We start from the raw sequence: 27,653 nt of genomic DNA on the forward strand, positions 1-27,653 counted from the left end.
GACAATATTTGTACAACGTATGTATTGTTATAAACTGAAGAAGTATCTGAACTTTCCAGACTTCCCTTGTATAGGAAATGTGTTGTTTATGAAAAAACTACATAACTGAAATGGTATACCTTATACTTTTTTACCCTAATTTGGATTTTTATGACAGTTCGAAATGTATATATACTGGGATATAAAATGTAAAAAAGAGTATCTATGATAAATGGATAATATTGAACAGAACATGACTTCATTATGTTTATTTTCAGTACAATTTAGAACTTCATCCTGATTCACATGCCAGATCAGTTAATTGTCTTTTGATTGTTTTGAGCAGCGCAAAGCTGTTTACTGTTACAACATGGTGGTTTGAGGCGATGTTTGCTAGTTCTGCTCTGTCGACAGCTGGTCCAATCCCTACAGAGATTACTTGTGCCTGCTTGTGCAGAAGATTCGCTTCCAGTTTAGTCTGATTTTGGTTATCTGAACGTCCATCAGTGATTACAATTACGAACTTGGATGAGTTAGTCCTGGCCCCATGCAACGGAAGTAGACTCTGCGTGCGCACAAAGTTCAACGCTCCGGATGTGTTCGTTCCTTGGCCCATGTACTGAATATTACGGATAGCTTGAAGAACAGTGTGTCTGTGATGATGCTTGTTGAAGAAAAAGTCATTACGAATATCAGAGGAGAAAGTGACAACGCTAAACTGGACGTTATTGGCCCCAATGGAAAACTGCGCGGCAAAGTCGTAGACAAAGTCTACTTCGGTTTTGAAATTGTCTGCACCTTCACTATCTGATGAATCGAGCACGAAGACAATGTCAGCTGGCTTTAGTCCACAGGCTGTAATTTTAAAACAAAAGAGAATTTCAATATAAATTATTGTTTATAATTTTAACTGTTTACATTCTACACATGTATTTACATTCAAACAATGCAACTTTGAGTTGAACACATTTAATTTAATTATCTCCCTTTGCTTATATTTAACGTCAATCCATTTGATATATTCTTATCAAGTGTGATTTCTATTATTCATTAAATCCTGACGAGTAAACTAACGAGTGATATGAAGTTCTTACAATTTAAACATTATCTTTCACAAAAAGGTGTAATTCTTTAATATTGAAAATACCTACAGCCGTTGATTATTTTTCGTTAAAATTGGTTATAAAGTTAATATGTTAAAACTTTTATGGAAGTCTAAAGCCTATAGAAGCGTTAGTCGCATTAGCAAAAATGTATTCGTCAGTAATGGAACAGACCAGCTTTCGTTGTGGTAGGTGGTAAGGTGGTCGTTGTAGTTGTAGTCGATGTCGACGTTGTAATTCTTTTAGCAGCTATAATATGAAATATAGATGTCAAAACATTTGGTATAGATGCTAAAACAATACGTTGTACCTGCTTAAAAGATGAAAAACTAAAACTCGGAATTGTTTTTATAGTTAAATATCAATCAAATGCTCTCGAATAATGTCAGATATTAAAATGTGTGAGACAGAAAATGTCGTCTTAGGATATTCTTTATCATCGTTTGAATAATGCAATATTTTGTGGTATATACCTACTAAAACAATCACTAGAATAACATAAGTTAACAGCTATCAGTGCTATCTAAAGTTTTACACGATTCTATTTTCTACAGTTTGGGTTATTTTAAAGTCTAAAACAATGTATAAGGTTTGGTGAATTTGAAAATTAATTTGAAATATAAACAAGAGCATACTTGCACAAATTTTATCCACAATGTCTTGGTGAATCTGGGGAAGTTGATCAAATGTACCGACATTAAACACGTGATCTCTGTCGGACGCTATCACCTAAAACAATACAATTTTATGACGTGCTGAATTAATAATGCAATGGTTAACAGCATTTCTAAAACATTATACATTACAAGCTTATATAGAATAAGAATACGCTTCAATAAAAGTACCAACACTACAGTTACAATTTAAGTGTTTAAAGCTAAAGTTTTGCTGTCGATAAATTGTAATATTACTGTTTACATTGTCTTTAATTTAAGAAATAAAATTTACCCGTATATTTATTTGAAAATGAAAATGAAATGCATGAAAGCATCGCTAAACATACTAAACAGCTCTGGATTATTTTGTTCCGTAACATTTTATTCTGTTTACGTATAATTTTCATATACATTATATTACATGAAAATTCCATGCAACAGATCTATTAGTTTACGAAAACAACATCAGCATTTTACTGCTTTTATAGTTTTATAAAATAATCCATTAGATACTGCACAGTTTTAACGCTAAAAGTTTAAACGATTTATTCCTTCCAAAAACGATGGTACTACATCTGCCATTCGGAACTGCCTCGGCTATTATCTACAATATTAACCTCGGAAACAATACGGATTGAAAGTAGTTCTAACACGTGGTTTCAGATGTAAACAGAAACAGAGATAATGTAAAACGAATGTATATATTTGACATCTAATGCCTGTTCCGGTACTCTTTTGCTTGAAAATTTGTCTGACAACAATTTTTAATTCAAATATGCCCACTGATGTTCAATTTTAAACAAATCCGACGAAATGTCAACAGGTTGGTTTTTTGTACTTTCGGTTTCTACAACCATAATAATAAATATATAAATAATGAATTGTTTGCTTTTGTACCTATGATATCACTTATTTTAGGTGAACGTTTACTACATATATTAGAAATAAACTTGTAAACAACTCCCAGCATTAAATTACTATTTGTTTACATGTTTAGTTTCTTAGCGTAGGTTAGACCGAAATACCGCATCCGTTCTGTGTATTCATACTATTGTGTTCGAGGTCCTTATCCGAAAACTTACGGAAAGGGCCGAGTAGTTGCGATTGCTACATCTGCATTAATTAGTTAACCCCTATGCGAGCTATATTTAGCCGCTTATATAAGAAGCTGCAGACCACGCTCCCGGCCTTTTCAACTTCGCTAGCGTGACATAATTAAACTTTATGTAGTACACAATATTTTAAAATCCTCTCCCTCCTCTCACTAATATGTGATTACCGAATTCTTTTTCTGTCGTACAATGATCTGGTAACAAGACAGAGCTTCTGTACATTGACACAAAGTAAAAACATTATCGGAGCTAATGCGATAGGTGTCTTGTAGCATTGTTACTGTAGTTGCATTATCTATCATAACGAATGTGACCGATATCGGGACATACGTGGAACTTTGTTACAAAATGCCTTATATTCTGGATTAACAGCCTTTGACAAAAATATCGCCAAACCTTAAGAAATAAATACACGTAATAGACAAATCTTTTTCTTTTGTCGATTTTGTGATGGGATAAAGCTTTAAATCGTTTAATAGAAATTATAGACAAGCTAATGTAACCATTACCACTCTACTTTTGTTTAATGAAATCGTTTAATTTGCCTCACTTTTTAATATGAACTGTCAATTGCTAACGTCAGGGATTTTCATAACAAATTTGCTTAAGTTGGGAAGAAAAAAATAAGAAAGCCAATACAAATTACACAGATGTACTTGATGGTCTCTGTAATGATGAAAGAGTCAAACAATAATTTAGTAACCATTAAAAACGGCTCAAATGAGTCTAGATGATTGCACTAGACATAACAAAGTGAATGTGGATATAATAACTTTATTACCCTTCCAGATTTTTTCCTCCTTTTTGATTGAATATTGGCTTTCCGAAAGAAATTGATATTACCGAGCCAGACGTGTAATATACACACTAAATTTCCGAGTTGGGTACACAACGTTGTAAACAAAAAAGTGCGTTCAACAGACTACTCCTTTCCTCTTGTTTACATTCGTTTGGTTCGAAAAAACATACGTCATGAATTTATGTGACGTCATATCGTGGTGAAGGGGTACCCTAAAGGGAATCTTATTTCGACGTTTCATAAGAAGTAGCAATGATTTATATCAAATCGTCTTAACTCGTCAGGGGAAGGGTAATAAAATTATTATTTTGGTTTTGGAGTGATATCTATGGATATATTTCCTGCCAAGATAAAATATCACCCTCGCCTAACGGCTCGGGTGATATAAAATTTTGTCAGGTAATATATCCACATATATCACTCCAAAACCAAAATAACATATAATATCCTTACCCTTAATTCGTTTCTATCAACATTATTACCGATTCCTACGACGAATGTTTCAATACCGGTACTGAAATATAAAAATATGCACACACATGTATGTAGAGTATTTTTTGAATTTGTCTGTTAATAAGCAATACTGTTTAGTTTAAAGGCATATTAAACCTCATATACATGACAACAATATTGTTTTTAATAGCGTTTGTCAGTCAGTCACTATCACAAACTTTAACAATGACAAAATGGAATGTTCGATTAAGAGAGCTGTCAACTATATAAATACATTACAAAATGCACTTCACAAACACTGCCCTACTGTTTCGCTAATTAAGTAACAATTTAAAAGTGACATTATTCTGTAAATTTATTTTGACTGTCACTTATTCACTCAGTATATGCCATTGTATGTGCATAAAGACACTTCAATCTAAGGAGAACTTTTACACTGGTTTCTGACAAATTGCAAATGTTAGTCTCTCAGGTAATTAATTAATTAACTGATTAATATCTTACCGGTGTAAATGTTCAGAGGAGCGCTGTGTCAAATCTGGTTCTGTTGAGCGTCCGTCAGTCAATACAATTACTACTTTACTCCCGATACTGCGGTGAAGTTCATTTCTGGCATTATCAAGCCCCTTGTTTGTCATCGTTTCACCATTGCTTCAATTTAAAATATTTAATAAATATTTTATTTAAAAGTTTAGTAGGTCGTGGAAAATAAATAATTAGGTGTTTATCTTTCTTTTAAAAATGCAATAAGTGTTAGTACCTACACCGACACAATGTTTTGTCAACTGAAAGTTTTCAAAAAAAAAACGATACGGAAAGAGACGACATTGTCCAAATGGATATGGTATAAAACGAAATTAGCCGAGTCTATAAGTTTGGTAGAAGAAATATCATGTTCTAATTATAAAGTACATTTCAGATTCAATAAATACCAGTAAATTTTTGTTTTGCCTTAGAATGATAACACTGACATCATGTGGTTGAAACTTAAAAGTAATATGGCGGGGTATAAGTGAGAATTTTATAATGGCTAGGAATATCTCACCTCCATGGCACTTTTAGAACATTAGACATAATAGTTTCTTTATTAATACTGTTTCTTAGATGCAATTCTGTGTGTGCATTGTTTGCAAACGTGACGAGACAAACACGTGTTTGAGCACCATCTTCGAAGGAGAATTCGTTGACAACAATGTTAACAAATTCCAACTGTTTGTGAAAATTGATCGCGCCTTCACTCCCAGAAGAGTCAAGAACGAAACAAACATCCGAAAAGATGTTGTTACATGCTGCAAGAAAAAATGACTTGGTATATTTTATAAGTGATTTCAACCATAGCAAAATGTTCAATTAAAATGTTTCCAATATGTTTTCTATCGATTTTAATAAGTTATAATTTGTAAATTTATGCTTTATTTCTAATGTTGAAACCGGTAAATTATGTTTTAAAAATTGAGAAACTTGCCGATGTAAAATTATTGAATGTTTAGATAATTAACAACGAATAAAATTGTTAACCAACATCTGTTTTGTTACATTTGATCGAACATTCCAGACTTAAGAAATGTTACTGAACTGACGCAAAATCTGTACTGTTTTTAGAAATGTTTTATAATAAAATATAAGTTAACATAATAAACTATATAAATTAATACACGATAAAAAGATTCATTTGCCTTACTGCCGGAAAAAATGCCTCAAATATTAGTTACCGTTGCATGCCGTGTCTGTCACCTCACCCTGAATAGTGTTCAGAGCATCGAATGAGCTCACTTGAAACGTATGATTTGCATCTTTAGCAATCATGAGTAATTCCTGTGGATCTACTGAACCTCCTATTCCCACAGCTATTGTCGTGACAAGTGGATTTTTCTGTCAATAAACAATGAACAGTTCAAGGGAAAACTTTATTGTAAGTTATACTACTCAACTTTTGCTAAGCACCATATGTTTGAGTGAAAATTTTATTTATTTTTTTTTTTGGATAATTTTATTAACGCCGTGCGAAAGGTTTTAAATATTGATTTACTATTTTATCAATTCAGCTGAAGGACGAATTTAACCATATAAAGGAGTTTTACACTGATTTTGTGCTAAAGAAGAGGATGACTCCTTTTCTGTAGATTTCAGAACATGTAGCGTATTTTTCAAATTTGTTAAATTGTATTTTTTGTTGTTGTTTACAGTTTTAGACTTTATACCGTATGCGTGACCCGTGACTTTCAATGACCGCTTGGCAGCGCCTTATTATTCTCCCTTTTAGGTTTCTGATCGTTTTTACGGGTATGGCTGCCCATTCTCGGACCAAAATGGCTCCAAGTTCCTAGATGGTTCTGGGTTGCAGCTGACGAGTTGAATTTCTTACCTTCAGCTCATTCCACATATATCTATTGGATTCATGTTAGGTGTATGTATCACTGAACTGTCAATGTGCCTCTATTAAGCACAACCACGTCGGTTCGTCTATCCCAGCTGATACCTCCCAATACCATAACTGACCCACCTCCGCAATGGTCATGCCCAGCAAATATTTGCAGCATGAAACCGCTCACCTCGTCTTCTTCAGTCTCTAGTAGTAGGCTTATATGTGAAGTCTAGGCAGAAAATGGACTCATCAGTGAACAGACCGTGCCTCCAGTGTTGCAAGGTCCACCGTATGTGCTCCATGGTCCATTCCAAACGACAAACGGGCCTGGCAATTTCGACGCGTCGAGGGGATACGTATGCCAGGTATTCTCGATCGCAAATTACCTTCACGCAGCCTTCTACGAACCGTCTGCATGGAAACATGGACCCCCGCAGCATTAGTAAGTCATTTCGAAGAGAAGTTGCTGTCGAAAACCTTGCACGACGTGTCTGAACACCAAGTCCCGCACCACTCTGGTAGAAGGTCGCTCCCTGCTGTACCACCCCTGCAATCTTCCATAACTGTGCTTTTCTTAAATGCCGCCTAATGTTAGTATTCGCCATATCGAAGTGACAGATGTTAGAAATGTAAGCCACGAAATGACAATAAGCCGGGCCTGTCGCCGTATAACAAAAGAGATGTGATTGTGCACTCCATCAACACATGAAAATATTTCCTTTCCATGCTACCCAGACGACTTGTCACAGATTGGTTAACACGGATTCATGTCAGGCAACTGCCTCAAAATATTGCTGAATCAGAATTTTAAAAACTGGAAAGAAATCTGTTTTATACTTGTGATAATATAGAATCAACTTATGATACTTAGCAAAAGCTTAGAAGTATATACAATTCAAATGATGTTTATTAGCTTTTTTATTTGTTTCTATCGCATTAAATGGGTCGATAAATGTACAAAAAAATTACATTGTTCAATGTTTGCTTACTTTAACCATTTTACGTCTGTCTCTCATTTTATTAACAACCAACCGGCCTTCTGTTTCATATCTGGATAATTGATTCGCATGGATTTCCCCCATTTTACGGGGAGAATATCATGGTAGGAAACGTAATACAAAGTCTTCAACTTAACTTCTATAGGCTTTAGGGCAACCTCCTATCCTAATCAACCCTAACTCAAAACATATATTAGAAATATTTAAGTAAATTAAAATTGCAAAGTAACAAACCTTTAACTCCTTCACGGAATATTGTAATGCAGAAGGTTCCAGTGACCGTCCATCAGTCAGCACTATCACAAGTTTTGTCACATTTCTTTCCGCACCATGCATGGCGGTAAGCGTGTTAGTACGGACAAAATTGATTGCTATACAATGAAAGTGTTGTTGTAAATATTCAAGTTCAGTTTACATGTAAGCAACATATTTTATTCTCCCGAAAATATTTTGTCATAATTTAAATTTAAGATAAATACAATGTATCAATATTATTTTAAATCAATTTATGTATGTCGGTTGTTTGTTTTCGAAGTTTTTCTCAGTTTGATTTCAGATAAACACAAAGACACAATATAGTGAAATTGTCATTTAATGCTATTTAAATGCCTAAATGTGAACAATGCATAATAGTAAAACATACAAATTTAAAACAACATAACATTTCAAATGAATGCAATTGTTAGAAATACAATTATGCAACAATGCAAAAAATATCAACTATTATGCATGTATGGTAAGAGAAATCAAATGTTGGTTAACCATCAAAACGCCGTTTATGCAACAATTCAAATGCAATTATGCAACAATGCAAAAAAGAAATAAATATGCATGAACAAATGTCATTCAGAAAAATTGTTATCAACTAAAAATTTGCAAATATTGGTTAACCAACAACACACCTCATTTGGGAGAGGAGGGTGGGTTTTAACAATTTCTTTTTCTTAACTTTTTGTTCTTACAAAATGGCTGCTAATTTATGTTAATGTGCTATCTAAAAAACTGTCCACTAAGTTACTATCCGGACAGTGGGCTAAACACCCGTCTGCTATTGCAAAACCGGATTGTAGGCTAACACCACTATATTTCTTAATTACAATAATATGTCGCATCCATAAATGTATTTATTTAAAATAAATGATAATTTATGTATGTCGGTTGTTTGTTTTCGAAGTTTTTCTCAGTTTGATTTCAGATAAACACAAAGACACAATATAGTGAAATTGTCATTTAATGCTATTTAAATGACTAAATGTGAACAATGCATAATAGTAAAACATACAAATTTAAAACAACATAACATTTCAAATGAATGCAATTGTTAGAAATACAATTATGCAACAATGCAAAAAATATCAACTATTATGCATGTATGGTAAGAGAAATCAAATGTTGGTTAACCATCAAAACGCCACATGTTGCAAACCTAGTTTGCAATATCAATATTATTTTAAATCAATATAAGATTTATACAAACATCTAAAGATTATCAAAACACGAACATATTAATTAGTTTAGAAGTTTGAAAGCAAGTGCAGGAGTGCATGTTATAAATAAGTAATACTACTTGTTGGCCTTATCTAAGAGAATGAAATAGTTTATGAACTTCTAATTTTTATCGTGCTTGTTTTGGCAAACCCCACAAAATATGTTATATTATTAGACATTTTTTCCTTTGATATTTGCCCAATTCTGACCTGTGCCCAATTTGGTACCATGAGTGGATTCGTCTCGCCCTTGTTCAGGTTTACTATTTTAAATGATTCCCTTTGGTTACCAACTCGATGTTTTCGGAGATTGCAAGCATCATTCCATTCTGTACCAGTATCAAATATTATTTTGAAATGACATTTGGACATCTTGTTTTCAACTCATTCGACATGGATAAAACACAAAACAGTTGCCTTGCATACCATTTAAATCACTAATTCGCAGTTGGTATACTGACTACCCCGCAATTAGGTTAAGAAATTAAAGAATAACTGGTGGCTATTTACATACTTCGGACAATAGACTATAATTTCATTTAAAGCAAATGAATTGATTAATAGAATTAATTAACTCTTTACCATAATGTGTATTTGTCTCGCCATTAGGATAGTGCGCCTTTGCTATTTGTGACAACAGTTGCGTCTTATTATAATACTGATTCAGGTAAAACTCGTTATGTGACCCGGTACCGAAGGTTACCAATGATACGCGAGTATGATCTTCCCCTATTTCAAATTGTTCTGTAATATTTTCTACAAACATCAACTGTTTGTTGAAGTTAGCTGCACCTTCACTACCAGATCCATCCAGAACGAAAACAATATCCACTGGATTGAAAGGACAGGCTGCAATAATCATGTTATTTTGTTTAGTCAAATGGAAAGTGTATTATCTTAAAGTATGAAAAGTAGATTCAACTACTAACTTGGCGTTCAAATTACAAATGAAACAAAAAGGAACCTAATCAGGTTGCTATATAAATATTAGAAAGGCTATATACCTTTTGTTTTTAAATTTTCACATGCTTAGGTCATAGCGGACAAAATACTACATGTATTACTTTTACTTGGTCTTCATAGATATATTAAATAAATAATGTTTTTTTTCTTCCATATTGTATATATTTATGAATACCTACATTTATCAATAGCAACGGCAACGTTACAGAATAAAGATCCAACTGCTATAAGTATATACAATAGTCCATTCATTTTCCCCGATACGTATGCCTTATCCTCACCTTAACCAGTTTAGAACAAAAGACCTTCTCTTATACAAATGTATACCAAAATATCTAACCTAATGCACATGTCAAAGTGTAATATAAGGTCGAAAGATAAGATAAACCTCCGCTGGCAAAGTGTTTGAATCTATGACTATCAGATTGGCGTGATCACACTCCTGACATTGTGTCGTTATCAAGAGTTAGATATATTTGCTATACATTATGACAAATTGAAATTTTGATTGGCATCTTTTATGCCCTATATATGAAAAAGAGGTCAATAAGCTAAGTAATTTTTGCTGAACGTTTCCTTTTGTTGGGGTTTGAATAAAATAGACACTGTAAAAAAGATACGCTACGATTTTTCAGTTTCATTTGAAATGTAAAACACGGAGGTTCACCTCCATACTAAATTATAGATATGAGCGGATACCCAAGTTGGAATTCTGACCTTCCTGGCAATGTTTGCAATGTTTGTGATTTATGACCATTTAATTGCGTTTAGATGTGCAGAATGAAAGGTAACAGTTATCTTATTTACTGTCTTTTTAAAGCTACCGATCTCCATTTTTATGAACAATGACTTACATTATTGTACTTAAAATGATTTTTGAATAACATTATTATGAAAGGGACTTCATATAAAAAAGACTCGATGCACAAGGAAGCTAAAAGTCGTATGTGCTATCCGAGTACCCTGCTAAAGTGGCTATATGTGTCAGGGCCAACGTTCTGTGAACGTCACATTGCCTTTTGATCTTTGTTCTCACTATTTTTGACACTAGTGAAGACGTAGTGGAAACATGGAATTCTGGATATATCCATCTATCCTTTTACATGCATTTGAATATCAGATAAGGCGATAATTTGAAACAATCTTTGCTACTTGTGACCTTGAACTGTTCTTCCATAAATCATTTAAAAATATAAATGATAAAATGATGGGTTTTATTTCACATTATTTATCAGTGATTAGGATAACGTCTTTCAGGTGTTGAAAGAAATCCTTAACAGAGTCGTAACCAAATACTCAGCATTATAATTAGAAGTGATAGGACAATTTCTTCAGACCTCGAGGTGTTTGGTGTCTAGTCCAGAAAATGTAAGAGCATTTAAGTTTGTCCAGTACGACACACTGGAATATGTGACGGGCGTAGTTTGATTTAATATATTAATGGTTGGCAGTGGTACACGTTCAGGATACTGATGTTTCACGATCCGAATTACCGGCTTTAAGTATAATTCAATATTCGAATCTATAAATCTATATGCAAATGGTTTAATCTAGTTTGTTTGTAACATCCCTGTTCATTCGCAATCGATCATGGAATCATTTTACATGACACTTACTTGTTATTCAATGAAAGTCCCACAAGTAGTACAAAATGTCAGTGTATATGTCTCCTTAAAGATAAGACGATATACAATATACAGGACATTTTAGAACGGGATCATAGATCTTGCTGTGACTAGCTAGTCGACACGAAAAGGTTGTAGGTGGCCCGTGGTAGTAACCCGTGGCCACGACATAGTATCTCGTGCGCACGAGATAAATGTCACCTCTGTGCCACCGTTATGATTGGTGGAAACGTAGGTAATGATAAGAATTGAAAAATATACTAAAATCAAGAAAATGGGAATGTTTTATTTTACACATGTACACTTTTGAAAATTTTCACATGCCGAATACAATTAATATACATGTATTGACTAAAATAAGAATAGAAGTAATTAATAGTAGATAAACATTTATAAAGTAATTTGATAAACCCTTTATAACTAAAACAGTATAACTTTTAACACGTTTACGCAATAAAATATTGATTACGAATTAATAACCAACGTTTTATGTCTTTATGTGTGAATGTGTGTATGTGCGTGCGTTGGTGTGTGGGTCTGTGCGTACGTGCGCGTGTGTGTGAATTTTAAGAGACCATTTATGGCGGATAGTAAGTTTTATATTCGAAACATGTGATATTTAGCAGCAAATTGACACACCATATTACCTTCGCTAGTGATGACAGATTGCTCAATGAGGACAGAAATCTTAAACTAATTAATCAAGAACGTTATAAACTTGGTTGATTTAGTTATTTTACACAAAAGGGTTTATATAGGGATTATATTCTTCTTAACTTTATCCATACCTTCATTCCAGAGAAATTTGAAGAAAAGATTTTGTATTAGATTATTTTTTTCTAAAGGCGGATTAGGTATACTCATAATTAAATGATCTAGTTTGGCCAGTGCCAAAGATTTTATAACTACACTTTTATTTAAAATACTCAAATGTGAAGGATTTAACATGTTTCTAGAAAAGTTGCAGAAACATTCATAAACATGGACTTATTTGATATGCAACACAAATAGTGACTTATCAGAGGGATTATTCAAATTACATGGAAAGATAAACAAATTGTGAAAACACTTGACACAACATATTCTGGCATGGAAAACATATAGGGAATTCAACTTAACTCACATACTAGAATAAAATCTGGCATGATACGTGACATTGATCTGATGTCTTGTGAAAATTTACTGAGACACCAGTCAACTAATGTGCTATTGCCAGTAAAAGCTTCAAAAACGAAAGTAGGATCAATGAATGACAGAAAGTGAAAGTGATCGAATGAAATAAACAGGTAAAATTTTCTAGATCATTACAATATACTTATATAAATTGATTAGGTTAGTGAAAATCCGTTTAGTTTCACTAATGTATATGATAAAACAAAGTAATAATATAGCATGTTTCTGTTTAAAGAAACATGTCAGAGAAGATTAATTGCCTCAAAAATTAAAACATTGCTGATGGGAACATGTATTTGACAATGGGGAAAAAAGGATACTTTGGATTGAGAATGACTTCTCACTTAAAAACCCTGTTCACTTTAATACAATAACTTGAGAACCTTTCGGTTCATAATCGCAATGTTGATTCAGGCTTGTAAATGACCCATTTGTGAGATTAGTAGGTTTTGTCAAGCTCAAAATGACCTAAAAAAACGAATTAATATTTCGAAATTACGAATTAATATTTCTTAAAAACGAATTTATATTTCGTGAAAACGAATAATTATTTCGTGAACTGATTGTAACAATGTTACGTCAGGATTATAAAACTGTTGTATTATCAGAAACAAGAGCTTTCACTGAAACCGAAAGGAAGCTTTGACATAAAATCCGCAATATATGCCAAAACAGAAATATACACCCTACAGCCTTTGATAATATCATTCCTAAAATTTCATTTATTTCATTAGAAGTGTAGGAGAAAAAGTAAACACAATTTACTAAAACAATTTTGTGCAGCGGAGCGGAACGTGCTTACTTCGTAGAAGTTTCACTGACCAGCAGTTTAACCTATGAAAGATTTTTTAAAAATTTTTTTTGATGCGTTTATTTAAGGTCGCCGCCGGAAAGCCCATATGGGCGACCGTACACTCAAGTCGGGTCATCCTAGAGCGTCCCGCCGAGATTTTTCGTCGACTTTTTTCCAGCTTTATTGGTGGATGAAGACCCCAGGTGCCCCTCCCGGCATTATTTCAGGCACGAGCGGGCACCTGGGTAGAACCACTGACCTTCCGTAAGCCAGCTGGATGGCTTCCTCACATGAAAGATTTCGACCCGAGTGAGGATCGAACCTACAGTGGTAAGGGACCTGTGATCTCAAGTCAACGACTTTAACCACTCGGCCACGGAGGCCCCTCCTATGAAAGAAGGACAATGTCTTTCTATTTATATCTCTCACGACCATTTTGTGCATCGGAGCGGAACATGCCGGTGATATGCACAACAAGTGATGTTAGTAATCACTCCTGTAAAGTTTTACTGAAATTCTCCAAGTGGTTTGGGAGATGAAGCTCGGACAAGATTTGTCTGTTGATAGCTCTGGTGGCCATTTTGTGCAGAGGAGCGGAACGTGCCTGCGATATGCACAGATAGGGATAGTACTGATCACTCCTGTGAAGTATCACTGAATTTCCCGCTGATACGCGGACAAGATTACCGGACGGTCGGACGGACGTTCCAACATTTTGGGTTTAGGGGCTGTTTTCTTTGTTATTTTCTTTGTTTTCTTAAGGGCTACTAGCCCATTGATCACTAACCCTTTGATCACGGAATGAACCTATTGTTCTCTTTTGCTCTCTTTACTGTTATCTAGCCCCTAAACCCAAAATGTTTGCTCGGACAGACGGACGGACGGACAGTGCGATTACTATATGACACCCTTCGGGGCATAATAAAAATACCATGGAAAAGTTTTACACTGACAGATCAAACGTAGACCTCTGTGATGGATTCTTGTGCACTGTACTTGAGGTTAAGGAAAAAAGCTTGCATACTAAATTTCAAATTTGGAGTAATGAAGTAATGCTCTGGACAAGCCTATTGAGTAGGAAAATTAACAAAGGACAATAACTCAAAACAATGAAGTGCATTTTCCAACATCCTATGAAGTTTCAAGTCAATGGTTTTTAAAGTGTAGGAAAATTGGCCCGGAGAAAAATAAAATATGAAAATGAAAAAGAGAAACAATTCAAAAATCATGAAGAATAGAGTATCGGTTTTTGTGCACTGTACTTCTTCTCAATGAGATCCATCATCCAATGAAGTTTCAAGTCCATAACTTTTAAAGGGTAGGAAAAAATATATAAAGTATGAGAATAACAAAGGGCAATAACTAATAAAATCATGAAGTACAGGGTACCGGTTTTTATGCACTGCACTTTTTCTCAATGAGGTCTATCATCATGTGAAGTTTCAAGTCCATAGCTTTTAAAGTTAGGGAGAAATAGCCCGGACAAAATAAAGCATGACAATATTCGAAGGGCAATAACTCAAAAAATAAGAAGTATCGATTCTTATGCACTGTCATTAAAGGAAGCATGCATACCACGTTTGGAGTCAATCCGATTTATAGTGACTGAGTTAAACTCCGGACAAGCCTAAGAAAACGCCGCCGACACCGACGCCGTCACCACCGACAAAAGTAACCAAGGCGACACAAAAATCAATTAAACAATACAGAAAATACGAAAAACAGTATTCATTATTTTAATGCTAATGATTTTACTCATATTCTAATAGTATAACTTTATAAACAAATATTTGTTAAGGTTAAAATGTTGTTCCCATATCAAAACAATTTTAAGGAGTGAACTAATTTTAAACTTCTTTTGTTTCCCCTTCTAAAAGGAGTTAAGAATGAAATATTGTTTATGGGTTTCAAAGAAGAGCAATAAAATTAAAAAGATATTTTCTTATGCATATATATTTGATAGATACTTACCATGAGCTTTTATTTCAATAACAGATTATTAAACAACAAACATTGACATAACAAATTTGTTGCGGTGAAATTCCCATTGTATCCACTTATCTTATAATTAGAATAATACAGGTCCTGAATATATGCATTACTCAACAAGAGCGATTACATGTTTCGCCCCACATAGCCAATTTCATGTTGCAGCTACTGTGCAGCAGGAGACATACACAAAAACATTAACAGGGCAAAACGCGTTTTTTCGTTCACGGGTAATTACTCAGTCAAAAATCATTCAACCCCAAATCATTCAACCGGAAAACTCGTGAAATATGCGCAAGTACTTGAGCGACCAATCAATCTTGTAAAGGTTCATTAATATTGTATAGTAGTATAAGTGGAGTAGTCCGGGCAAATTTCAAAAGTAATTTAATAACCGTTTATAAACAGCCATTTAACCTGTCAAAAATCTTTATAATATTTAGTTATGTAAAATGGTTATAATGAAATGTTCAACAACTTTCATTTATCATATAGACCAAAGTATGTTCTTTGAAATAAAATGAAAGGAAGGCATCATGTTTTTTTTTCAGTAAATTGATTAAATAATTATAAGGATTACTACTAGTAACTCGAAGAATTCATACCGCTTTTTGCTTCTTTACTAACAGGCGAATTTTTAAAAGAAGAAGTTTCTTCTCTCCTGATTTGTTGTTGGAAACTACCATTTTATCTTTATTTGGCGAAATACATATTGATCGAGGACAATTCATGTCATCTAGTATATCGACAGTCAAAAGTCATTTAAATAGTGTGCAATTCCTACAGGATTTACAATATTACTGTCTTCCACTTTACAAGTTTTTTGAAGATTATATACATGAATTGTACTTTGTTCATACTCTGTTATAAGCAATTGTCTGTCTCTTTCATTGTATACACTCCTAAACTGTCTACTACCTTCAAAGAATTTGCCTTCAAAATTATAGGGCAGTTCTTCAAATTCTCCATTTAAGGTCAGCAAATGAGCTAATCCAACATCAATACCGTAAGTGCCAACGACACATTTGTTGTCACTTGTAATAGAAATAGAATCGCAGCTGTACTTTACAGAGATTATTTCTTTCTCATTGATAGTATTGTCTGCATTCACTTGACAAATACAAAGTTTCTTTGCTGCACCAGTTGTTATTATTACACAATCATCATCGGTCACAGCAAGGTTCAGTGGTTTAACTGGCAAAAGTTTTTCTGCTAGTTTATTCAATTTGTTGTCCATAAGAATACACTTGTTATTATTATGATCAACAGCAACTATTCTGTCATCATTCAGAAAACCTAGTCCTCGATAAAATGGCTCAGAGTCATCATCATTATCTTTTTCTATATCAGTTTCAGCTAAAACAGACAGTGTTTTTGCAGAACATTTTGGTATGCATTTTACACTTGTTTCCGTTGTCACCGAAACACTTTTTGAAGGTAAGCTCAACAAATCACTAATTGATTTGGGAAGCTCTAATGATAATTTCAGTGATTTCATTTCACCAAACTTTTGTTCTGTTTCGGATTGTCGAACCATGAATTCATCATATATCTTTTTCATTACAACATATTGTTGTTCTTCAGTACCAGTTTCCTCAATAGACTCGAGAACATGCAGTAAACGACGCATTTCCTCTGCCATCTCATTGTATTTGACAGCATTTGCAATGATGTCAGATGATTCTGTGGACTGAATATCTTTTAATTCTTCTTTTAGCCCATCCTCAAATTCGTCTAAACGTTTGTTTACCTTTTCTCTAACCTGATTCCACTCAGTCAATAATTCTTCAGCTTCGGTAGCTAAATGCTTATTTTCGTTGACGAAATGAGTTGAAGACAATTTCATGGTATTTTCCATTTCGGCGATTTGTTTTCTTAATAAAGACCCTTGCAGCTTGACCTGTCTATTCATTGCCATTTCGCTTATTTCAGCCAGACCTTGACATGCTCTATGGGTAACAATAGCACAAGTGCTACAACAAAGTTTATCATCATCTTTACAATAAAACTTTATTTTCTTACCATGATTATCACATTTCTCATATGTCCTTAGTGTTGTTAATAATTCAACATTTTTTTTTACTATCTATGTCAACGGATTCATGACTTTTCGTCAATTGCAAACTATCATGGACCTTTTTGCAACTTTCACACATTCTTTCATTACAAACTGAACAAAACACTGACGCAATCTTTGTTATATTCTGCAGTAAACTGTATTGTAATTAGGAAACAAAAATAGCAGACTGGTATTTGTGGACAGGTGGTATCATTAACAAAGTGATTTAATTGTAATAATCAAATAAATGTTTTTTGTTCAATATAATGAAAATTGAACTGTATGTTGGGCTTTGACGATAAGTTTCTTAATATCTATTTGTGTTTATTTTTAGATAATCTAAAGAGATAATATTATTATAATGTTTTATTATTTAAATGAATGGAGGATATGATTATTTCATGTGATAACTAAAATTTGTTACGGAACTTTATTTTTTTGATGGAAGCTCGACTGATTGTTGTGCTGTCAAGAAGCGACGCAAGAGCAAAATTTGGTCGCAAACCTTTTGCCCATGTTTCAGGTGAAGTTTTTTCTTCTACGGGTGTAACAAAGCGACAGAGTGGGCACTCTATACCATTGCACAGTAGGCCTTTTTCTTTGCTTTTAAGAACATATTCATGGATACAGACCTCACAGAATGTGTGTAAGCAAACGAGAGCTTTCGGCACCCTATAAATCTCGAAACAAATCGGACACTTGGATCCATCGTCTTTTACAATTGACGCCATATCGAACCTATGTAAAAGAGCAAAAAAGAATTATCACGACTGTTTTACTAACATTGGCTAAAATTGCCATTTTATATAGTATTGATTTTTATCACATAAACTGCGGCGCAAGAGTGTAATAAAGCGATATTACACTATTTTTTTATAGTGAAATAACACTTTGACGTCACGTCATTTGTGCCATATATAAACATAGCGTTAAAACGCGCAAATGTTAGCGTTACACTGTAGGCGCATACATTGAAAAATTACTCATTTTAACAGCATCAAAGGGCGTCCAAGCAACAATTGCAGCAAGAGAAGATGAACTAGAAGATATCTGATGACCAGATATTCTTATAAACCTTTCAATGGTTAATTAGTTAATATTACCAAAATTGTATATCATTTATGAATGAACGGCAAAAGACAGTGTTCCTCGTGAACTTTGATAGGCATGCTAGAGATTAAATGTTTTTCCACATGAACTTGAAATTCTTTCAATATTTACGATAATATCCAAAATACATTGTATATAGGTTTATAAAATCCAAAATATATACCCCCTATATGGTAGAGGTTTATTTAAACAATGTAGGGGGTATTTTGGATATCATCATTAATATTGGTTATTTGATAGAATTTCAAGTTCATGTGATATTTTCTCTGGAACAAAATAGAAAGTCTGATCATTGATTTATTGGGAGGTTAATCTACTATTTTAATGAATTATTCGTCTGACCCACAAGTGTTTACATTCATATCAACTCATGTTAAAATTGAAGATTGTTTAAATGTCACAATTCGGCAAATCAACATTCCACTCAAACTACCATAAAACCGATTGCCTTCAAACAAAATATATAGAAAAATCAGGGTCGATTTTAGGTAAAGAGACTTGAACAGCGAATAGGTTTTATAGTATACTACTGCTAGACCTGTTAACTGTCGCATAACGCCAAAATAAAAGCTACATTTAAAGTTATGAACTAGGTCTATTTAAATATTCACTGCAAAAATGTCATAAGTGCCGTAAAAAACCCAGAAAGAACCTACAATTTCAAAATGATAATGCCATGATATAACAAATCGTAAAAATGGCCTACTAAATTTTTTCTATAGATTAATAAAGAGTGCAATTAATTGTTTGAATATGTTTGCATTTCATTTCCTGCAAAATTCTCCAGTTCATTATTTATTACCATAGCGCGACACGAATGACCGTTTCATTAAACAAAACTACTTCTACAAAATAGATTTTCGGACTTTTAAAGTGTTAAGGTCATCAGTATATACATAGAACAGCAATAACATACATGTGTAATACATAATGATTACTTAAAATATCGAAGAGCGCGGTGAATTGACGGATAAGATAATTTCATTTGAATATGTTTTCATTGCCAAATCTTCCAGTTCGCTATTCATTGTACATATTGCGGCATTTCATTTTAGATAATCAAAAACACCCTCATACCAATCGGCATGATCGGCTTTTATGACCGATGTAAAGGCCCGAGAAGTTGCAATTGCCCTTTCACAAAATCTGATTTCATTCCATAAGGGCGTCGAGCTTCGTAAGGACAATAAAGCAATGATTCTGTACATCAAGTAACCAATCAACTACTCCTTTCTTTCTTTTTTTAAATACTTTTTAGAAAGGTATAAACAATTTCAGTTAAGTCCCATTTTCAAAAATAAACTTGATTTATGTTCCATTGATAAGTTTCATTTGGATGTTTATTTCCCAAATACGACATACAAATGATAGGGTGACAATCGGTAAAAGCTAACAATATCGGCAAGTGTATAGCGTTTTGAATTTATTTATTAGATGTCTGAAAAGTGTGTTTTGTATTTATAGATCTCGTTTGTAGTATAAAGATATTTTGTTATTCTAACAGTAAATCATTAAAGGAAAAATGCAATCGGCAGTGCAACTGTAAAAAATAAATATTTGTACATGAACCTAATTATAGAAAGCTATTTATAGGTTTTGGGTTTTTGGGAAACCAACGTGGAAGTTACCTCTTATAAAAATCCAGGTTAAAAATTACACAATTTGCCTTTTTGTAACCTGAGTTATGGTTCCATGAAAAAGAAGCATTTCTAAATTCCTTGGACGAAAATAAGTTGCTTATCGTACATACATTATAAACATGGCACCTGTACATGTACAAATTAAAAAAAAAACTTGATGAAATAAGTTAATAATAACCTATTTTCAAATGTACATACATATAGGTTCAGATAACTTTCACAGTATAATAACCTCATAAACATAAATACAATAAGCTGCTAACCGTTACTTAGAGGATGTGGAAACGAAAGTTAAATTAATTAATACTGTCAATTCGATGTAAATCATGTAAACAATATAAAGTTGGTAGTTTAAAGAACACCAGAAGTTACCTGCATTTTGAATAAATTCAGACTTACAAAGATAATCCCCAAAATAGCAGTTTTTTCAAATATTTTAAATTGCTTCACAATTTTAAAAACGAAAGTGAGTTTCAGAAAATGATATAGATGTAAATACAGCAAATGTGTGTCATATTGCTATTAATTTGTTTAATATAATAACATTATGTAACAGTAACAAAATGGTCTTACCCCTTATATATGAGTCAAAACATAACACTGTTTATGTTTTTAACGCCCGTTTGAATCAGTGTCAATTTACTTGTGCTTTTGGCGCATTCGCATCTTTTCGGCTCTTTCCGTCAAACCTCGAATAAACAGAACGGATACGATATTTCGGAACACTACAAAATTAATAGTGATTTACTGCTAAGAGTTGCTGAATAAATTTATTTCAACATATCGAGAAAAAGTCCACCCAAATTATGTAAAATTATAGGTTTTAAAGAGTACATTACTTTTATATTTATTATTGTGGTTAAGTAAAAAATGTCTACCTGTTGACATTAGTTCGGATTTGGTTACAATTGTAGATCGGTATTGATTACGATTGCCAGACATATGTTTAATCATTGTTACCGAAATAGATAGACGTTATTGTTCTTTGTATCATAGTTTGGAGACCTTTCTGTTGAAAATGTGTCAGGGTTAAATCGTATACATTTACATGCACAGTGCGTTAACTGGAGTGCGGGTATTAGTTATCCGAAGTCCAGAGCATGCCCATTGATTGGCTCATTTTTGCTGGGATTTACATATTGTGACGGCAGAGAAAGGGAAAGCGACAGTAATGTCATATTCAGATGTTCGTTCATTGGTTCATTTTTGCCGGGGTTTCATATTGTGACAACAGGGAACGTGCTTTTATGTTTGACTATGATACAAAAGAAAAAGAAAACAACAAAACACTCGGCAATCTGATTAATAATCGCCCCCTCGTACAAATCAGATAGCCTCGTGTTTCGGTGCTCTTTCTATTACATGGATATCAAATATCATAATTTGCTATACATCATCAAAGATTAACCCTCTGCTTTGTTTATCTAGAACTGTCATAATGAATAATAGATTGCTTTTAGAGATACCGCTAGAAGGCTCTCAAATGGGAATTTTACTGTCTTACTTATGCGCACGTTTAGTACTTTAAAAAAAAATAATTGATAAAAATTCTGATACAATCTTGACGCATATTAAAAACAATTCCTTAGAGAACAAAGTACCTGAATAGTAACAGACAGTAAATATCTGTATGTAAGGCGGATAGACATTATCATTGTATGCATTTAATTGGATGTTGTATTAACAAGATACATGTATTGTATACGTTAATAAAAAAATCTGTTCTGATTACCAATAAATTTGTTACACCTCTAAATATAGTTGTTGTTCTGTTGTTTTTTTTGTGTTTCTTTTATATATTGTTCAGAAGGCTACATTTAAAATGAAGCTACATGTATGTGTGTTTTTTTTGTCTGTGTTTTTTTATATCTTCAATTCATGTCTTACCTTCTTTAAATAAAATTACTATTATAATTATTATTATTATTATTATTAAAAATGCCCCTTTAAAATTCACCTTGCAGCCATATTACAAAGTATATAACAATGCCAGCCGATATAACAAGACAATATTTTACACAGTTCCACAGTAACAAAAATGCGAGGGTTGTCAGATTGAATATAAGTGAATAAAAAAATTAAAATAGCTTTTCAAACGATGTGTCAAATATGTATTAAAATTTTTTTTATTTACCTACTTTTATCCAATACTATTCATTTTAAAATGCTGAAATTCTTTCTCAAAAAGTTTATATTCTATTTTGTTTTGTTTATTTATTTATTTTATTTTATTTTATTATTTATTTTTTGGCCATGCTTTCACTTCAATTCTTTGGAATGCGGTGCGCTTAAAGATGAAATTCATTGGAAAAAAATGGCAGGAAGAGCTAGACAAAGTAAAGAATTTTCATGTTTTTCAACATTTTAAACTTACATATGTTCATGCTTAAGCATATGTAGGCTATGCACGAATAAATGTGGACCGGATCTTTAAATGTCATGCTCATTTAATGCCGGTGAAAAATAAGTCGTTTTCAATGCCGGTGAATAACAAAATTTAATGTCATCACGTAGTTTTCCTTCAAAACATTCGTTAAGAATCTTCACCTTCGTAAAAACGAGTCAAAAACTGTCCTAACGTGCACTTTAAAAGCATTTGACAATTTAGGTATGCAAAAAATAGAGAATGATTGAAGTTTGCACACAATAGGAAAGGATTGCGCAGGTTCCGAGGGTAAAGTACCAACACCACCAAAGACTGCTCAACTGATTTTGTTTTCCAAACACTTTTTTTAGTTTTCCCGTATTTTTGTCTTTTACGCGTGTTTAGAAGTAGCTGTTTTTGGAAAAGGCAAAATAAAGATAAAAAATATGAACTGAAAATCACAATGATTCCGTGTAAAATGACTTAAATTGTTATTTTCAATTACTCTTCTTGAATCAAACTGCTATCTTTTCTATGTTGATTGGCTTTAGATCCTACCATATATGTTTTTTATTGTATTGTTTAAGAGTCAGTATATTAATGTTTGATAATGGTGGGGGAAATACTGGAAACGAATCAAAATAATTTTCATGGGAGAGTAAGGTATTCAAGTTTGTATAGTAAAATGTTCTCCCTTTAATAAGCAGTTTTTTATAGAAGCAATACCTTTAGAATTATCAGTATAACGAAGGCGTGCTACAATTCTAAGATAATGTATAATTGTTTTACATCATGAAAAACATTAACAGTATCTTCAAATTCGAATCTCCGCACGCTGTCGTCTGCTAAACACAAATTGGTCTGATGTCTTTATAAGATAAACGATTTAATTAATAATTGAACTTGGATACATATTTTATCATTTAAGATGCCCTTTAATTTTTTTGCTATACCTATAAACAAGAGGGCCAGGATGGCCCTGAAGTCGCTCACCTGTATATAGGCCCCCGGAGCGGGGCCAGTTTAAACCCCAGGGCTTTTATTTGAACAAACTTGGTAGACACCCATTAGAAGATATTTCATGCTTAACATCTAAGGTCTAGCTTGTCATTTTTTTTTCTTTACACATATAGTTAAAAACAATGACACACCTGGGGCAGGGTCAGTTTTGACCCAAGGGCTTTCATTTGAACAATCTTTGTAGACACTTACTAGCAAATGTTTCATGCTTAATATCTAAACTCTAGCTATTCGGTTTTTTTCAAAGAAGACTTTTAAGTTTTTGCTATACACATACGAGGAAAATCAATGTCAGCCGGGGCGGGCCAATTTTGACCCCAGGGCTTTTATTTGAACAAACTTTGTAGACACTCACTAGAAGATGCTTCGTGCTTAATATCTAAACTCTAGCTATTTGAGTTTTTTCAAAGAAGATTTTTTAAAGTTTTTGTATAACACATATAAGGAAAAGGAATGACCCCCTGGGCGGGGCCTATTTTGACCCCAGGGCTTTTATTTGAACAAACTTGGTAGACACTCACTAGAAGATGTTTCATGCTTAGTATCTAAACTCTAGCTATTTGGTTTTTTTCAAAGAAGATTTTTTAAGTTTTTGCTATACACATATAAGGAAAATCAATGACCCCCGGGGCGGGGCCAATTTTGACCCCAGGGCTCTAATTTGAACAAACTTGGTAGACATCCATTAGAACATGTTTCATGCCAAATATCTTAGCTCTAGCTCTTTGGGTTCTTTAAAAGTAGATTGTTTAAGTTTTCACTATATGCATATAGGGAAAATCAATGACCCCCTGGGGCGGGGCCAATTTTGACCCCAGGGCTTTTATTTGAACACACTTGGTAGACACTCACTAGAAAATGTTTCATGCCAAATATCTAAGCTCTAGCTCTTTGGGTTTTTTAGAAGAAGATGTTTAAAGTTTTTTCTTTTGGTTGCCATGGTAACCAGAGTTCTGCATGGAATGGAATTCTTTGAACAACTTTGTTAAGGCTTCACACAAGGAACATCCCTGTGAAGTTTCATTATGATCTGATTTATGGTTTCAGAGGAGATGTCGTTTGAAAAGTGTGAACGGACGACGTACGACGGACGACAGACGACGGACGAATAGTGAGCTAAAAACAATAGTTAAGTGATATATAATATGAACATCTATAGTATTTGCATGTACTTTATTCTAAAATAATTATAAATGTAGAACATAAACTCGATCCATATACTATGTACTATGCTCATCCTTGAGTAAAATATTTTTTTTAATCAGAATTTTATTGTAATTTATGAAATTCTCATTGAATATGTCTAATTTGAATAAAAGAACGAATAAAGTATGTATGGGAAGTTGCGTTTCATATAACAGGTCAAGAAAAGTTGCCAGTTTTTTTTAATGACACTATACATTCATATTGTTATAACCTATAGTATGTAGAATTTGAGCATAGTATATCTTTATAATATTTATATAGTTACAAATAAAGTTATCATTTATTCTTTGTTACGTCACAACATGATTCTAAAACATATTAGAAAATTTAACACTTTATTGCAAAGATGAGAAATAGGAACACAATGTATTCAACAAACGATTAACTATGAACACAAATTAACTATATTAAACGTTCTTTAAACACATTGAACATACACATTTATATACATTTGTACGTCAAAATGTTTTTTATCCTTATCAAAAACAATTTTAAGTAAATAATACATTTAAAGCTTCTTTCAATTCTTCTCTGGAGTTAAGAATAAAATACTGTTCATCGGTGGAAAGAATAGCAACAAAATCAAAACTAATTATTTCTTAGGAATAAAAATGCAATTGCTCGAAATGATCGGTTTAAAAAAGAATTACCATAAATTACAAGTATCAAATCACACCGATTAAGACGAGCAAGTACATTTGATTCAACATTTGCAATTAACTATCGACACAGTGGCAGAAATAACATTTTCTTTTGTTGAAAGCTGCTGTGTTATCACACGGTTCACTTCTGTACAGATTGACATATTTACAAGTAAAATTAATTCAAAACAATTGTTAAGATAAGTAACATGCATATATATAGTATACATATTCAATAAGGATTTGACAGATAGTATATATGACTATGAGTTTCAGCAGATTCCTTTATAATCCTGCACGTTTGTAACGTCGCTTTTAATTGGATAATCCAGACATTTATATAAACTATATATACATCTTCTGTCAATTTGAGAAGTATCTTTATAATCTTTTTTTTCTACTAAAGAAATGTGTTGTATTATAAATTCATTATTATGCCACTTGATAAGTAATATGGCCGTATATAAACAGTTGCCTGTGAACAACCGTTTATAAACGGTCATATAACCTGTCAAATATCTTCATAGTTATAATGGAAGTTTCAGCAACTATCATTTCCCATGAAGACCAATGTACGTTCTTTGAAATAAAAAAGAATAACATCGTGTTTGTTTCCCTAGTGAATTTTAAAAAGACGAAGTTTTTTCTCTTTTGATAAGTTGTTGAAAACTACCATTTTATCTTTATTGGGTGAAATACATATTGAACGAGGATGCTTCATGCCATTTAATCTATCGACATTCAAAATCCCCCCCCTGTGTTGACAACTGAACAACCGAATTTGTTCCATAAGAACAGATAAAGTACAAGTCATTTAAATAATGTGCAATTCCCACAGGCTGAACAATACTACTATCTTCCACTTTAAAATGTTCGGGTTCCTGCTGATTATATACATGAACTGTACTTTGCCCAAACACTGTTATAAGCAATTGTCTGTCTTTTTCATTGTATACACTCTTAAACTGTTTTCCTCTCTCAAAGGACATGTCTTCAAATTGATAGGACAGTTCTTCAAAATCTCCATTTAAGGTAAGTAAATGAGCAGGTGCAACATCAGTACCAAAAGTGCCAACGACACATTTGTTGTCACTTGTAATTGAAATAGAATCGCAGCTGTACTTTACAGAGATTATTTCTTTCTCATTTATAGTATTATCTTCATTCACTTGATAAATACAAAGTTTCTTTGCTGATCCAGTCGTTATTATTACACAATCATCGTGGGTTACAGCAAGGCTCAGTGGTGTAAATGGCAAACATTTTTCTGTTAGTTTATTCAATTTGTTGTCCATAAGGATACATTTTGTATTTTTATTATCAACCGCAACTATCCTACCATCATTCAGAAAACCTAGTCCTCGATAAAATGGTTCATCGTCGTCATTGTCATCTTTTTCTATATCAGCTTCAGCTAATACAGACAGTGTTTTGGCAGAACATTTTGGTACGTATTTTGTACTAGTTTCTGTTGCCACCGAAACACCCTTTGAAGGTAAACTTAACAAATCACTGATTGTTTTCGGAAGCTCTAATGATAATTTCAGTGATTTCATTCCACCAAACTTTTGTTCTGTTTCGGATTGTCGAACCATGAATTCATCATATATCTTTTTCATTACAACATATTGTTGTTCTTCAATACCAGTTTCTTCACTAGACTCGAGAACATGCAGTAAACGACGCATTTCCTCTGCCATCTTATTGCATTTGACAGCATTTGCAGTGATGTCAGATGATTCTGTGGACTGAATATCTTTTAATTCTTCTTTTAGCCCATCCTCAAATTCGCCTAAACGTTTGTTTACCTTTTCTCTGACCTGATTCCACTCAGCCCAGTAATTCTGCAGCTTGAGTAGCTAAATGCTTATTTTCGTTGACGAAATGAGTTGAAGACAATTTCATGGTATTTTCCATTTCGGCGATTTGTTTCCTAAACTAAAGACCCTTGCAGCTTGACCTGTCTATTCATTGCTATTTCACTTATTTCAGCCAGACCTTGACATGCTCTAATGGGTTACAATAGCACACGTGCTACAAACAAAATTTGGTCATCGTCTTTACAATAAAACTTTTATTTTCTTACCGGTGGTTATCACATTTCTGATACGTTCCGT

At 33.1% G+C, this 27,653-nt stretch overlaps 2 protein-coding genes across 2 annotated transcripts; both read right to left on the reverse strand.

Moving 5' to 3' along the window:
* Positions 1 to 233: 233 nt before the first annotated feature.
* Positions 234 to 10,260, reverse strand: LOC132720993 (collagen alpha-1(XII) chain-like). The gene is made up of 10 exons (XM_060705239.1): positions 10,095 to 10,260; positions 9,535 to 9,801; positions 7,700 to 7,836; positions 5,815 to 5,974; positions 5,148 to 5,391; positions 4,607 to 4,753; positions 4,103 to 4,163; positions 1,718 to 1,811; positions 1,257 to 1,331; positions 234 to 834 (listed from the first exon to the last, which is right to left on the reverse strand). The coding sequence occupies exons 1-10, from the start codon at positions 10,165 to 10,167 to the stop codon at positions 272 to 274; spliced, it is 1,821 nt and encodes a 606-aa protein (XP_060561222.1). The 5' UTR covers positions 10,168 to 10,260; the 3' UTR covers positions 234 to 271.
* Positions 10,261 to 15,309: 5,049 nt separating this feature from the next.
* Positions 15,310 to 17,711, reverse strand: LOC132720992 (uncharacterized). The gene has a single exon (XM_060705237.1). It carries the CDS (start codon positions 17,411 to 17,413, stop codon positions 16,247 to 16,249), a length of 1,167 nt encoding a protein of 388 aa, XP_060561220.1. The 5' UTR covers positions 17,414 to 17,711; the 3' UTR covers positions 15,310 to 16,246.
* Between the last annotated feature and the right edge of the window lie 9,942 nt (positions 17,712 to 27,653).

This window comes from Ruditapes philippinarum, unplaced genomic scaffold (genome assembly GCF_026571515.1).
Source record: "Ruditapes philippinarum isolate M1 unplaced genomic scaffold, ASM2657151v2 ctg10329_1_1_1_1, whole genome shotgun sequence".
NCBI classification, from domain to species: domain Eukaryota; kingdom Metazoa; phylum Mollusca; class Bivalvia; order Venerida; family Veneridae; genus Ruditapes; species Ruditapes philippinarum.

Coding starts and splice junctions, on each gene's coding strand:
- LOC132720993 (XM_060705239.1), bottom strand. CDS start 10,167: ATGAATGGACTATTGTATATACTTATAGCAGTTGGATCTTTATTCTGT. Junction 9,802..10,094: donor TGCCGTTGCTATTGATAAAT/GTAGGTATTCAT, acceptor TGATTATTGCAG/CCTGTCCTTTCAATCCAGTG. Junction 1,332..1,717: donor TGTGGATAAAATTTGTGCAA/GTATGCTCTTGT, acceptor TTCATATTATAG/CTGCTAAAAGAATTACAACG.
- LOC132720992 (XM_060705237.1), bottom strand. CDS start 17,413: ATGGCAATGAATAGACAGGTCAAGCTGCAAGGGTCTTTATTAAGAAAA.